The 11,887-nt window shown below is 56.2% G+C and overlaps 1 protein-coding gene across 1 annotated transcript; it reads left to right on the plus strand.

Moving 5' to 3' along the window:
• Positions 1-1,508: 1,508 nt before the first annotated feature.
• On the plus strand, positions 1,509-9,272 carry FGF5 (fibroblast growth factor 5). Its single transcript, XM_076337695.1, has 3 exons — positions 1,509-1,800; positions 4,492-4,595; positions 8,928-9,272. Exons 1-3 carry the CDS (start codon positions 1,509-1,511, stop codon positions 9,270-9,272), a joined length of 741 nt encoding a protein of 246 aa, XP_076193810.1.
• Positions 9,273-11,887: the final 2,615 nt, after the last annotated feature.

Genomic DNA, 11,887 nt, shown 5'->3' on the forward strand with positions numbered 1-11,887 from the left:
CCAACCACTACAGCTGGAAGAAGTAAACAAGCTTTTGAGTGCCCTGACCCTCCTTCAGGTATGTGTAGCTATATATAGGGCTGTCTATATATACAGGTTTATATATAAACATGCGTGTGCATATATCTGTGTGTGCATATATATGTGCTGATAAATAGTTTGAAATTGCAGTAATGTTGTTGTGAGATCATTTCTGTTCACACCAGACTGTGCCAGGTGTCAGTCAGGCTGGATATGGCCCCTTAAGTGTGTGTCCCTCCCTGCGCCCCCGGCCTTCAGCTTCCTCTGAAGGCGAAGGTCACCCTCTGGCGTGCCACCCGCTCTGCCTCCTTCCTGCTGAACCTGATCCCTGGGCGCGCAGCCCGGCCGAGCCCACTGGCCAGAGCCGACCCTGGTGATGGCTGCAGAGCGTTTTCTGGGTAGGATTTAGGGGGAAAACACAGATTTGCAAGAGCAGTAAGGGCACATAGGTGCAGAGTTCGGGCTGCATGCTGGGCAGGGTGAGTTTGGCTGATGTTGGCTTTTGTAGAGGTGAGGTTTTCCTAGTGGCTTTGGGAGATGCGCAGGGAGCCTTGAGCAGCCCCAGGAGCCGGAAAAAAGCAGCAAATGCTTGGTGCTGTGCCGGGGTGATGGATGGGCTGACGCCACAGGGTCTCCTCCCGTGCTGCGGTGCTGCATGGCAGTTGTCTTTGTAATTGGGAAGAAATACGGCCGCCGGTGCTGGTGGGGCACTGGGCACGTGTCAGGGTTATCGTGCCGGCAGCGGGAGGCCGTGGGGCTGCCATCCCCCCCTGCCCGGGAACTACAGGGGATATTGTGCACAGACAAGGGCCAGCACTTCCCCACATGCTTCGAGATACTGTCAGGGGATTTATGGTGGTGGCAGCGCAGGGAGCCCACCGCTGACACCCGAGGGCTGATCTCTGGGGCCGAGCATGGCATGGCCACCCTGTGCAGGAGGGAAAGTGGCTTTCCTGCTTGGGGCGTTGCCTCCAGCCCAAATCCGCTCCCATGCCCCTTGCCCGGGGCTGAGGCTGGCCTGGCTGTGCAGCTGCCGGCTGTCATCCCCCCGCGCCCCCAGCCTGGGGGGCTGCAACCCAATCTCTTCCCTTTCCCAAGGGTTCTGCCCGCCCCACCGAGCCCCGTTGCCTGGCCATGGGCGAAGCTACTGACAAGGTATTTCTCGGCGGTAACCCGAGGCGCAGCCCCAGCGCCTCCGTCTCGGCGGGGCGGACAAGTTAATTCCCCAGATTTATGCGCCCCCCGAGCCCCAGCATCTGCTGCGGAGGGCGGTGCAGCCGGGGCGGTGCGGGGGGTGCTCGGCGCTGCCGGGGCCGGGCACAGGTGCGGGGCCGCCGCCCGCTTATAAATACCCCGGTGGCGGCGGCGGCAGCGGGGAGGGGCGTCCCGGACCCCCGGTGCCCGGTCTCCCCCGGTGCCCGGTCCCCCCCGCCGGGGCTCCGCGGCGGAGCGGGATGCGGCGCGGCGCCGTCCCTCCCGCCGGCAGCATGAGCCCGTTCTTCCTTCTTCTCCTCCTCGCCCTGCCCGCCCGCGCCCGGCGGGAGCAGGTGCCCGGCGGGGCGCAGCCGTGGCCGGCGGGCCGCAACGTCCCCGCGCCTTCCTTCTCCTCCTCCTCCTCCTCCTCCTCCCCCGCGGCGGCGGCGGCGGCGCCGAGCCGCTTCCCGCGGAGCCGCCCGGGGCGGCGGCGGGGCCGGCTGTACTGCCGGGTGGGCATCGGCTTCCACCTCCAGCTGCACCCCGACGGCCGGGTGGACGGCGCCCACGACGCAAGCCCGCTCAGTGAGTGCCCGGGGCGGGGGTGGTCGGGGCGCGCTGGGGGGCGTCTGGCCGTCCCCCCGCGCGGGGAGCAGCGGGGCACTCCCCCCGGTGCGGCCTCGGGGCTGCGGCATCCCCATCCCTGGGGGTGTCTCTTCTGGGGTAACGGAGCCCCTCACTCCCTGCTGCCTTCACCTGGGGTGAGCTGCAGCCTAGGCGGCCTCGGGAAAGGTGAATTTGGGGGGCTGCCTTCACCTGGGGTGAGCTGCAGCCTAGGCGGCCTCGGGAAAGGTGAATTTGGGGGGCTGCCTTCACCTGGGGTGAGCTGCAGCCTAGGTGGCCTCGGGAAAGGTGAATTTGGGGGGCTGCCTGCTCTGGAAGGCTGGGGCCAGGGGGTGCTGGGGGTGCTGTGCCCTGCGGGCTCGGATGGGATGCTGCCCTGGGGACCAGAGCGAGCTCTGCCCTGCTCGCTTTGGGAAGTGCCACCCCGTGGGGGTCACCTGCCTTGATGAAGCAAGACCGTGGGGATTGAAGGTGCGAGGTTTGTGTTCCCACCGCAGCACCTCACTGGAGTGCTGGGGGGGAGGATGCTGCACCATGCTTTCCCTCGTGCCCCTTTTCCGTCCTTTCCGTGTGTAACTTGTGCATCCTTCCCTCTGCATTCTCATTCCTCCAGCACAGCAATAGGATATATTCAGTTTAAAAATAGGACTGAGGCTGACGTTCCCGAGAGAAAGCTGTGCTAACTCATGGCTTATCCTTTGGGTCGGAGTTGCCGTGATATCCTGTTAGAGTGAATGAAATGGCAGGCGGGGATGAAAAATCACTTAAAGAGCCTGAGGGCTTGGGCCTGAGGTGACCCTGACAGCATGCGTGGCTTCAGCTGTCGCCCGTGCTCATGGAGCAACGGCCACATCTGGCCTGGACCGAATAATTTGGGCCCTGGTCTGTACCGTGGCCCCGTGAAGGAGGGCAGCCCGTGGGCAGGGATGCTGGGAGGCCAGAAACCCTGCTTGGGGTTTCGAGAAGCACTGCAGGTGCATGGCCAGGAGGGGGTTAGGGGCTGCAAAGGCAATGGATGGGAAATCGGGGCATCCATGCTGGGGTTCTTTTTGGGAGACGTGAGTTTGGAGGGGCTGCCTGCGCCATGCCCTCCCGGACCCTGTTCCGCAGCAGCATGGCAGAGGGGCTCTTTCCCATGAGACGTGCGCAGCCTTTGATGCTACAGCTGTCTCGCAGGGACTTGGATTATGTGAAGTTCCTTCCTCTTTAATCTGAGATTTTCTCCCCAGAAAGGAGACAGTGGCACCAACTCTGCACTTCGGAACGGAGCCAGCTCTGGCCCGGGGCACGTGCTGGTGGCGGCGGGGGGCCGTCCCCTGTGGGGAAGAAGTTGGCTTTTGGCAGGGAAACCCCAGCTTTTGCCCCTGGGAAACTGGGCTTGACCCAGGGCACCCCAATAACCGGGAGTATGTCTCCCAGCCAGCATGGCCACCCCCCGCCAAAGGCCAGCAGGTTTTGGGGTGCCCTCGAGGACAGGAAGTGTGCTGGAGAGGGTACATGCCTTGTTGCAGTGGGGCTGCACAACCTCATGCCTCTTGGCAGTTGCTACCACTGGGGCATGTGGGGTGAGGAGAGGCGGCCCACCAGCCCCCCAAAGTGCCCCCCAGGCCCTCAGTGCCGGGACCTGGGCGCCTCTGGGAGCTGCGCTTCCTCCTTAAAATAAACATGGGAAGTGGTGATCCGATCCCCCCGGCCTCAGGGATTTAACGGCGGCTTCATGTTTGCTCTTGGCACGTTAATCTGCGTGGCCCTTCACTGGGGCTGGGTGAGATGTTCTCGCCGGCTCCTTCCTCTGGGGCTGGGGCCACTGAGACTGCCCTGGGGCCACCGAGTCCCAGCAGGACCACCCCAGGGCTGCAGCCGGGGGCAGCAATGCTTTTTTCCCAGGGTGGGAAGGGCACGTTGGGGACATGGTGCTTACCCCGGCTCCCCCCGGCTGGCAGGGACGTCGGGGGGATGCCTGACCCCTGCTGCCACCTTTCCTCTGCCCGGGGGGACACCGTGCTCTGTGGGGAAGCGAAACGTGTTGGTGCTGTTGCTGAACGATGCTTGGAGGTCGAAGCTCTTCTGTAAGATGAGTTATAGGTCACGCACGCCCCGCCGGGGGCCAGAGCCCCATCCTGCTCATAAAATACCCATTTGAGGGGAAAATGGCTTGTTTTCTCATGGCTGGGCTGTGTAGCACCCTGCTCCCTGAGTCCTGCTGCGAGGAGGGACCTAAGAAACCATTATTGGTACTTTTAGCCCCAAATGGTGTGTGCGACACCTTTATTTGCAGAGTCCGGCACGTATGGGTGGAGGACGGGCAAGGCTGATCTCAGCAGGCTGGCTGTAGGCACAAGGGGCTTTTCCCACCCTTGAGAGGGATTTCCCCAGGGGTGAACTTGCTCTGTCGCAGCCGAGTCAGAAATTGTCCTCTAAAAAGCAGCTTTCAAAAAAAACCAAACACCACCCTGTAGCCATGCTGGAGTCAATGCAGGTCCCTCTGTGGGGCGGAGGGACGGAGCGGGAGCGCTGCAGGGAGCCAGGCAGCCGAGGAGCAGTGTCGTGTGGAGAGGAAATGCAAACCTATGAGACTGATTTTTTTTTTTTTTCTTTGTCACACCGATGTGAAAAGAACTGTGATTTATTTTGGGATTTCTGTCATCCTAGGTATTTTGGAAATATTTGCTGTGTCTCAGGGGATTGTAGGAATACGAGGAGTTTTCAGCAACAAATTTTTAGCGATGTCAAAAAAAGGAAAACTCCATGCAAGTGTAAGTAAACCCCCCGCTTATCAGTATGTATTGTTTATTAAAGGCCTTGTGACACCTTCACGTGCACGCGGCAGTGATGCTCCCGAGCAGGGCCCCGGCGTGCCGAGTCCCTTTGGCTGCCAGGAAAGCTCCGCACTGGGTGGATCGGCACCGCACAGACAGATAGGGGACAGGTGGAGCCAAAAACCTTGAATCCCATATCCTTACTTACTGCATTTAATGAAGAAAAGTGCTTTCTTTTTTTTTTTTGCAGTTGGGTATTTGCATCAAAAGGACTTGTTCTTTGAGCATTGCCAGTTTATTTTTAGCAACTTCTGCAGCAGATCGCACAGACGGTTTTAGCCAAATGTCTCCTGGAGAGCGGCACGTGTGCTGCCGGGAGCCCGCCTGCGCCCATCCCTGTGCAGGGAAGGGGCTGCAGCCCCAGAGTTTTGGCTGGGTTTGCCCATGGGGGAGAGAGGTCCCCCGGTGAGAGCGTGCGGCTGCATGCAGGGTTTCGGGCAGGTGAGGTCCAGCCCGTGCAGGAGTGTTGTAGCTAGAGTGGAAATACCCCAGTAACTCTTATTTCTGCAGGCTGTTTTCCTGAAGGTTGGGGTTTCCTGCAGGTCTAATTGTGCTTTTTCCAGGCTTTTTGCATTGAACGAATCCTATAAGTTGATTTAACTTCTTTTTTTCAACTTCAAGATGCCACTTAATTTTTTCCTGTTAGTTCTACAGATTGTTCAAACAAGCGAAAGTAACTAGTGTGTTTACATGACTGTCGTCATATTTTAAAGGTGTGTATAAATGCAACACCCAAAGAAGGGCATTTTTAAGGCAGCATCTTGGATGACCTGTCACCCAGGTTTGTTTCCAGGGAGCCTGTTCAGGGCAGATAGCCTGGAAGAGGGAAAAGCCAATTGCCTGCCCCACGGTTATGAGCGAAACCTCATGGTCGTGAAGTGGATGTTACTGATGTGCTTATGCCACCCGAGCCCGCAGATTGCCTTCAAGTGAGATTTATGAACTAGCCCCTCTTTCCCTTGAGTCTTATTGGAGTGTTGCTCCTGAAACCTAATGATGCTTAAAGGGTGAGCACATGGTTGCTTATTTTGGGAAACAAAGTAGGAGCGGGAACAGTGTCTAGGGGAAAGGGGGAACGGCTGCGCGGAGGAAAACGCGAGGGAAGGAGACGAGGCAGGAAACAGGCAGAGCAGGAGGAGAGCAGTGGAAAGGTGAAGGATGGAGAGGAGAGGGAAGCAGGCGGAGCGTGATCCCCGGACCCTCCAGATCCTCCCCTCCCTTGTGGCGTACAATGGGCCCCTTATTCGAGCTGAAGCCTTGATTTATGCCCTGGCGCAGGCAGAAATTAAATCAAACCTCGTCAGTGTATAGTTAATTGTCGGCACACAAAGGGCAGTGCCAGAGAGGGACCTCAATTAGGCGGGTCAGAGCTGGGGGTGAGGACACACGATGCCCCGCTCGGATGAAAGCCACGAATTTGTAGAAACTTGACCCAAATGTCTAAAGATTGCTGGGCTAAATAACGCCGATAATGCAAACCCGGCATCTGTTGTTCTTTCCTGCCTTGGCAGGATAAAGTTATTTCATGGCCTAATGAGTTTTGAGCAGTACAAAGCGCGTCCTGCGCCCGTCACTCAGGGCAGTGCTTTGATATGGGAGTCACGCCGGTGACTTTGTGCTGAACTGCAGATAAAAGTCATTCCTGCAGGGATTCAGGCTCCTTCGAAACTGGCTCTCGGGGCCCGGCTTTATCCCAGCTCGGTGCTTTACACCAGCCCTCCTTCTCTTTTTTTTTTTTTTTGATGGCAACTTAATTAAATTACCAAGCGGTTCATTTTTAGAGGCACCAGTTTCAGAAAATGACAGTAATCCCGGCAATTATCAGTTGCGTGCACAGATGGCTTTTTCCTCGTTGTTAAATCCTCAGTCCCCTGTTTGTACATTTTTAGCACGGAACAGGCAGGAGGGGGTTTGGTGTCGCTCTCGGCAGCGGCCAGCATGAACCCCAGAGGACAGATTTGCCCACAGGGGGCTCAGGTAATTCTCCTTTCTCAGGAGTTGTTCTGGGTTGCCTGAACGCCGTGGTCCTCACTGGGGCAAATCTCTGTTGAATTGGATTTTGAAATTTAATTGACTTCAGGATTGCTCCTCATGATTGTTTCTGGAGCTGCTGCAGAGCAAATCCGACAGCCAGCCAGCGTGCCGTGGCTGCACCGTCTGCCCTGTGACGGGAAAAATGCCTTTTCCCCAGCTGAAACGGTGCAGTTGCTGAGCTGAGAGGCCGGGATGTGGGGAAGCCTGTCAGAGTGATGGCGCAGCAGCAGCTGATGGGCTTCCTGGGGTGGTTTGCTGTCTGGGGGTGAGGGCTTCCCTCCGTGCGCGCTGGTTGCGGGTCTCCTCCTTCTCCATGCTGCTGGTGGGAGCAGCCCACAGCATCCCTCCGTGTCCAGGGCCAGGGAACCCCCACACTTCCCCAAATCCCACTTTGGAGGGGATGCTACCCCGACTCTTAGGGAGCAGTTCCCCCAAAACCACTTTAATCAGGAACTTTTTCTGTGATGCTCCAGATGGGGAGGTGGCAGCCCTCTTACTGCCACCTCCCTTTTCGGAGTGGCATTGCCCCAAAAATGCTGGGCCAGATTGGAAATGCCGATTTGGCTTACCCACGAGCAAAGCAGCGGTAAGCTGACCCGTCTGTATGGGGATACATAAGAGCAGGGTGATGAGCATCTTCTGCTATTCACAGCAGCGCTTGCAAAGCCTGCTGGAGCCTATTTCAGTATCAGATCCTCGGCCACGGCCAGACTCGATGCTTGGGGCAGGGCAGCGAACTTCATCTCCTACACCAAAAAAGCCTGCTCTGGCCGTTTGCCTAGATCCCATGGGGAAAGGCAGGGCCTGTTTCAGGGTCCCAGCAGGGTCCCTTCTGTGTTGAGTACCCTTTCAGGCGTGCATCGGCGCCTTGGTCAATCCTAAAACCTCCCTGTGCAAAGGCTGATGTGGGGGTGTCTTGCCAGAGCACCGCTGCGCATGTCCAGGCTTCAGAGAGCAACGAGGGGTCAGCAAAGCCTTGTATCGGGAAGGTGAATACTCATGCATGGGCGATGCAGCGTTGAGGATGTATAAAAGACAGGGAAAGCAAAAATGAGTCATCAAGGTGACGTTTCTTTCAAGCGAAGAACAAAAGGAGACTTAATTTAGAGTGCTATGAGGAAAAAAAATGCATTGCAAGTCAGGGACTTTGTCAATTGTATTGTAGGACTCAACTCCTCTGGTTAAATTAGGAGTTTAAAAATAATCCCAGACGGTTGGACCTTCTGCGTGGTTATAAAGCACTGCTTGGGGGTTTTGTCTTGTTCTTCACTGCTGGGGGTTTTGAAGCTAAAGAGCTCCGCATCCCTTTCACGTCGGTAGTTTTGAAGCATTGCTTTGCAAGCAGGTTGCGGTGCCCCAGGCATCACTGGAGAAGCTATCAGAGCACCAGGTACCATACCTATGGTCAGATTGAAGTGTGGCAAAGGATTTCATACGGGTGGTTAGAGGCTGCAGACAGGTGTCTCAGGGCTCAGGTACATAGCTGGGGCGTTATGGCTCTATTTTTGTGTTTCTGCATGCTTCCCCCCCCCCCCCCCTCATGACAACAACAGGAGCTGTTATGGGCAGCATTCAGCCTGTCCTCTCGGGCAATGGGAAGCCTTTCCTCTCAGCCATCTGGGAGCCAGTGCGGCCACCCTGTTTATAAAAGGCGATGCTCTTGGGCTGAAAGTAATTTCTTCAGGTTATCAAGGGACAAAACACACCGAGTTCATTTAAGATGAAGAAAAAAAAAATCCAATACAGTCAAAGCCATGTTCAGTGAAGCAATGAAAATCTGCATGCAAATTGCCTTTCCAGATCATTAAGTGATGATTCAGTGCCCAAGCGAGGGGTGCGAGGGTGGGAACGGAGATGGAGTGGGGGCTCAACCGCAGGGTCCTTGGCGGGGCTGCAGCACGGGGGGTACGGAGCCGCATCCTCCCTCCTGTTGGCGGGAAGGGCACGAGGAGGGCTGGGGCGGGGAGGAAGGGTGCTGCTGGGGCAGACCAAGCCTGTTTTTTCCAAGAAAGTCCAAAATTGGGTGGCAAGCAGCTACTGAAAGTATCTGTGTTGGGGGTTTTCCAAATTGCTGGGTGCTCGGAGGCCTCGGAGTGGGTTTCCCCGGTGCTCCGTGTTGCTGCTCACCCCTTTGGACCTCATTTTGGGAGACTTAAAAACCCAGCAAGCATCGCGGGGCAGGGGATGGGTAAAACCAGCCCTTTGCTAACGGTGCCCCTGGCTCTGTCCCCGCAGGCCCGGTTCACGGCAGACTGCCAGTTTCGGGAGCGCTTCCAGGAGAACAGCTACAACACCTATGCCTCGGCCGTCCACCGCAGCCCGCGCTCGGGCCGCCAGTGGTATGTGGCGCTCAACAAGCGGGGCAAAGCCAAGCGGGGCTGCAGCCCCCATGCCCGGCCCCAGCACGTCTCCACGCACTTCCTCCCCCGCTTTCGACAGCCCCAGCCCCCCGAGCTCGCCTTCACCGTCACCCTCCCCGAAAAGAAGCCCCCGCCGCCACCGAAACCAAAGGTCGCTCCGTCCCCGCCTCGGAAAAATCCCAGCCCCGTCAAGTACCGGCTGAAGTTTCGCTTCGGGTAGTGCACCATGGCAGGGATGCTGGCACGGGAAAGAGCGGGCGCCTGGGCAGCTTTTGGGGGTGACCCCGTGGGAGACCTGCGTCCCCTCTCCCCAGACAGATGTGGGGAGACTCCGGGTAGCCGTGTTGGGCTCGGGATCTTCTCTTTACCCTGCAAACTGGACGGCATCCTCGGAGGTGTGTGCTGGGATGACATAACTTGGGCTTTCCAAGAGTATTCCTGTGGCGAACAGAAAACACTTGATGGACTTCGGGTTAATTTTCTGTTGTTGAAAGACGCAGAAAGGGACCTCTATGGCGAACATATTTTCATACATTATTTTCACTAGTGACTCTTTTGACAATCATTTTCATACAAGAGAGATGTTCAGAGCCAACCTCTTAAGTGCTTTTTTTTCCTTTTAGGTTTTTTTTGCATCTCCTTTTTGCTGCACTTTTTTCCTCCAGCCATACCTCAGACACCATATATCCAGGTCTGCCCCTTCCCCTTCTCTTACAAACCAACTTCTCCCTTCCACAACAAAACAATGAGACCAAGCCCAACAAATTCATTCACCTTATCTGTGGTGCAAGGGGGTCTTAAAACTCTTTGTTGGCAATAATAGATATATATATATTTTTTTAAGGGTTGCAGGCTTGGGGAGGGTGGCTGTTTGCAGCCCCAGTCCTGGTGGTCTGTCCCGTGCTTCCCTGGACAGCTGGAGGAGCGAGTCTCCTCCTGTCCATCAAAGTATGGCTTCGATGTCTGTGTTTAAAATACCTCTGCCCCGGCCCCGTGGCATTCCTGCTCACGCAGGGAGGGAGCCGCACCGAGACCCCCTCCCCTGGAGGCAGCTAGGGGGAGCCCCTTCACGCCCCTGCTCCCCGGGGACACCTTTGGCCCCCCGGGTGCCCACCGCTCTCTTCCGATAGTTTGCACTGCTGATTTATCATTCGCAATACGCTTACAGCAGAGGGGGGAAAGGGTTTTATTTTATAGTGAGTGTGGCGACGTGGCAATAAATGCTGTTACAGCTACTTGTACCTTCGGAAGTGTTTTTTCCCACCCAGGTTGCCCTATGGTCCCAACTCTTGTATTGTTTCTCCATTGTGCTGTTATCTGTGGAGTAATTGTGCGTATGGAGTTCTTAACCAGCATTTAGCTGTGTTGCGTATGAACAGAAAATGGTAGCATTGAACCTCACCGGGTAAGCCTTAATAGGAGCCCAGGTGGGCTCGCGTTAGCAAAACCCTCCTGACTTGAGCCCTGCTAGTTTTGAGCAGCAATAATGAGGACAGGAAGCACCGCCGAGCCTTTTCTCTAAACCTGATCGTGGTACAAATGGCTATTTCCATTGAAATTGTGGTTCTTCGCCCATTGTCCTTCTGGGCAGCCCCTGGCTGGATGCATCTGCTCTATGCGGCAGCAAATGCTTTTGCACAAGGGCACGTGCTCCACCTGTGGGGATGGATGGGGATGCCAGAATAAAATATAATCATGCTTCATTTTATAACCTGGTTGTGTAATCTCTTGCCTGTCTGCTGTCCATGTGTTTTTTTCTTTTCTTCCCCTGAAGGAGAAAAATGAGCGTTGCTAAATTAGCCACTACGCATGTTTTTGTCAGAGGGTTTGACCGCCATGGTATTGGCGACAGGGTGGAGCGGAGCAAAATTGGTGCACGTGCTTCCTTTGTATGCTATGCTCTGCATACTGTGTACTGAGACAAACCTCCCGATGGCTCTTCTGGGACAGTTGTTTGGGCCTGAGTCACAGCAGGGGAGCGCAAGGCAAACACGGGCGCGTTGTGCATCCCAGCCATTTCCAGCGAGACAGCCTGACCGTGAATTTACAAAATTCAAATAACGCTGCTTATCTGCCGTTCAGCAGCCAGGCACAATTAGGTGTAATTAATGCTCAGTGAAGCATAGGGCCACCTAAATGACCTAATTGAATGAAAACATTTGCAAGAGCCATGTAGGAGGGTGCTGTCCTCAGCCTCAGCCTGGGATGGGTGCCTGGATCTCCCCGGGCAGGTCAGAGAGGAGCGAATGCGCCAGACCCTTGCTGCCATTGCTTTCCTTCAGAGGGAAAAAGTATTCTTTTAATCTTATTTTAAGGAAAATTCTTGTCCATAACTAGCCTGTATGACAAAAGAATGCTTTGATCCATGTGTTTCTAGGCAAAAACTGATCCCGAACCGAGCTGCGATGGCAGCATCCAGTGTTTGCCATAGCGACTACCTGGAAGTGCTGCTTGCTCTGTTGTGGTTGCCGGGAGGGATGGGAGTGCAGGGGGCCACGGTTCAGCACGTTACCCTTGGGACTCACCTGAGGAAGGAGGGGTGCTGCTGGTGGTGGGGTTCCTCCCCGAGCCAGCCCTCCTGCAGCCCCTGTGCCTGCAGGGGATGAGCACCGCTGTCACCTTGTGCTTGTGGGTCTGGTTGAACCGTGTTTCTCCTGACGCGCCTCGCTGTTCGCACCAAGGAGAAGAGCAGCATTTGTCGCATTTCAGAGCTGTTGGGTGAAATTTGGCTGAGGAAGTAGCCTGGGTGTCTCCTTCCTCCGGGGGCTGGTGAAACCTGCGCTCTCCTACCCGGGGTGGGTGAGGACTGGGGCAGGCTGAGGGGGTGCAGGTGCT

This window comes from Aptenodytes patagonicus, chromosome 4 (assembly GCF_965638725.1).
Source record: "Aptenodytes patagonicus chromosome 4, bAptPat1.pri.cur, whole genome shotgun sequence".
In the NCBI taxonomy this organism is placed as follows: domain Eukaryota; kingdom Metazoa; phylum Chordata; class Aves; order Sphenisciformes; family Spheniscidae; genus Aptenodytes; species Aptenodytes patagonicus.

What these genes read in the sequence shown, in the direction of transcription:
- FGF5 (XM_076337695.1), top strand. Translation starts at nt 1,509, where the DNA reads ATGAGCCCGTTCTTCCTTCTTCTCCTCCTCGCCCTGCCCGCCCGCGCC. An exon ending in CCACGACGCAAGCCCGCTCA is followed by an intron (nt 1,801 to 4,491) that starts GTGAGTGCCCGG and finishes CTGTCATCCTAG; the next exon opens with GTATTTTGGAAATATTTGCT. An exon ending in AAGGAAAACTCCATGCAAGT is followed by an intron (nt 4,596 to 8,927) that starts GTAAGTAAACCC and finishes CTGTCCCCGCAG; the next exon opens with GCCCGGTTCACGGCAGACTG.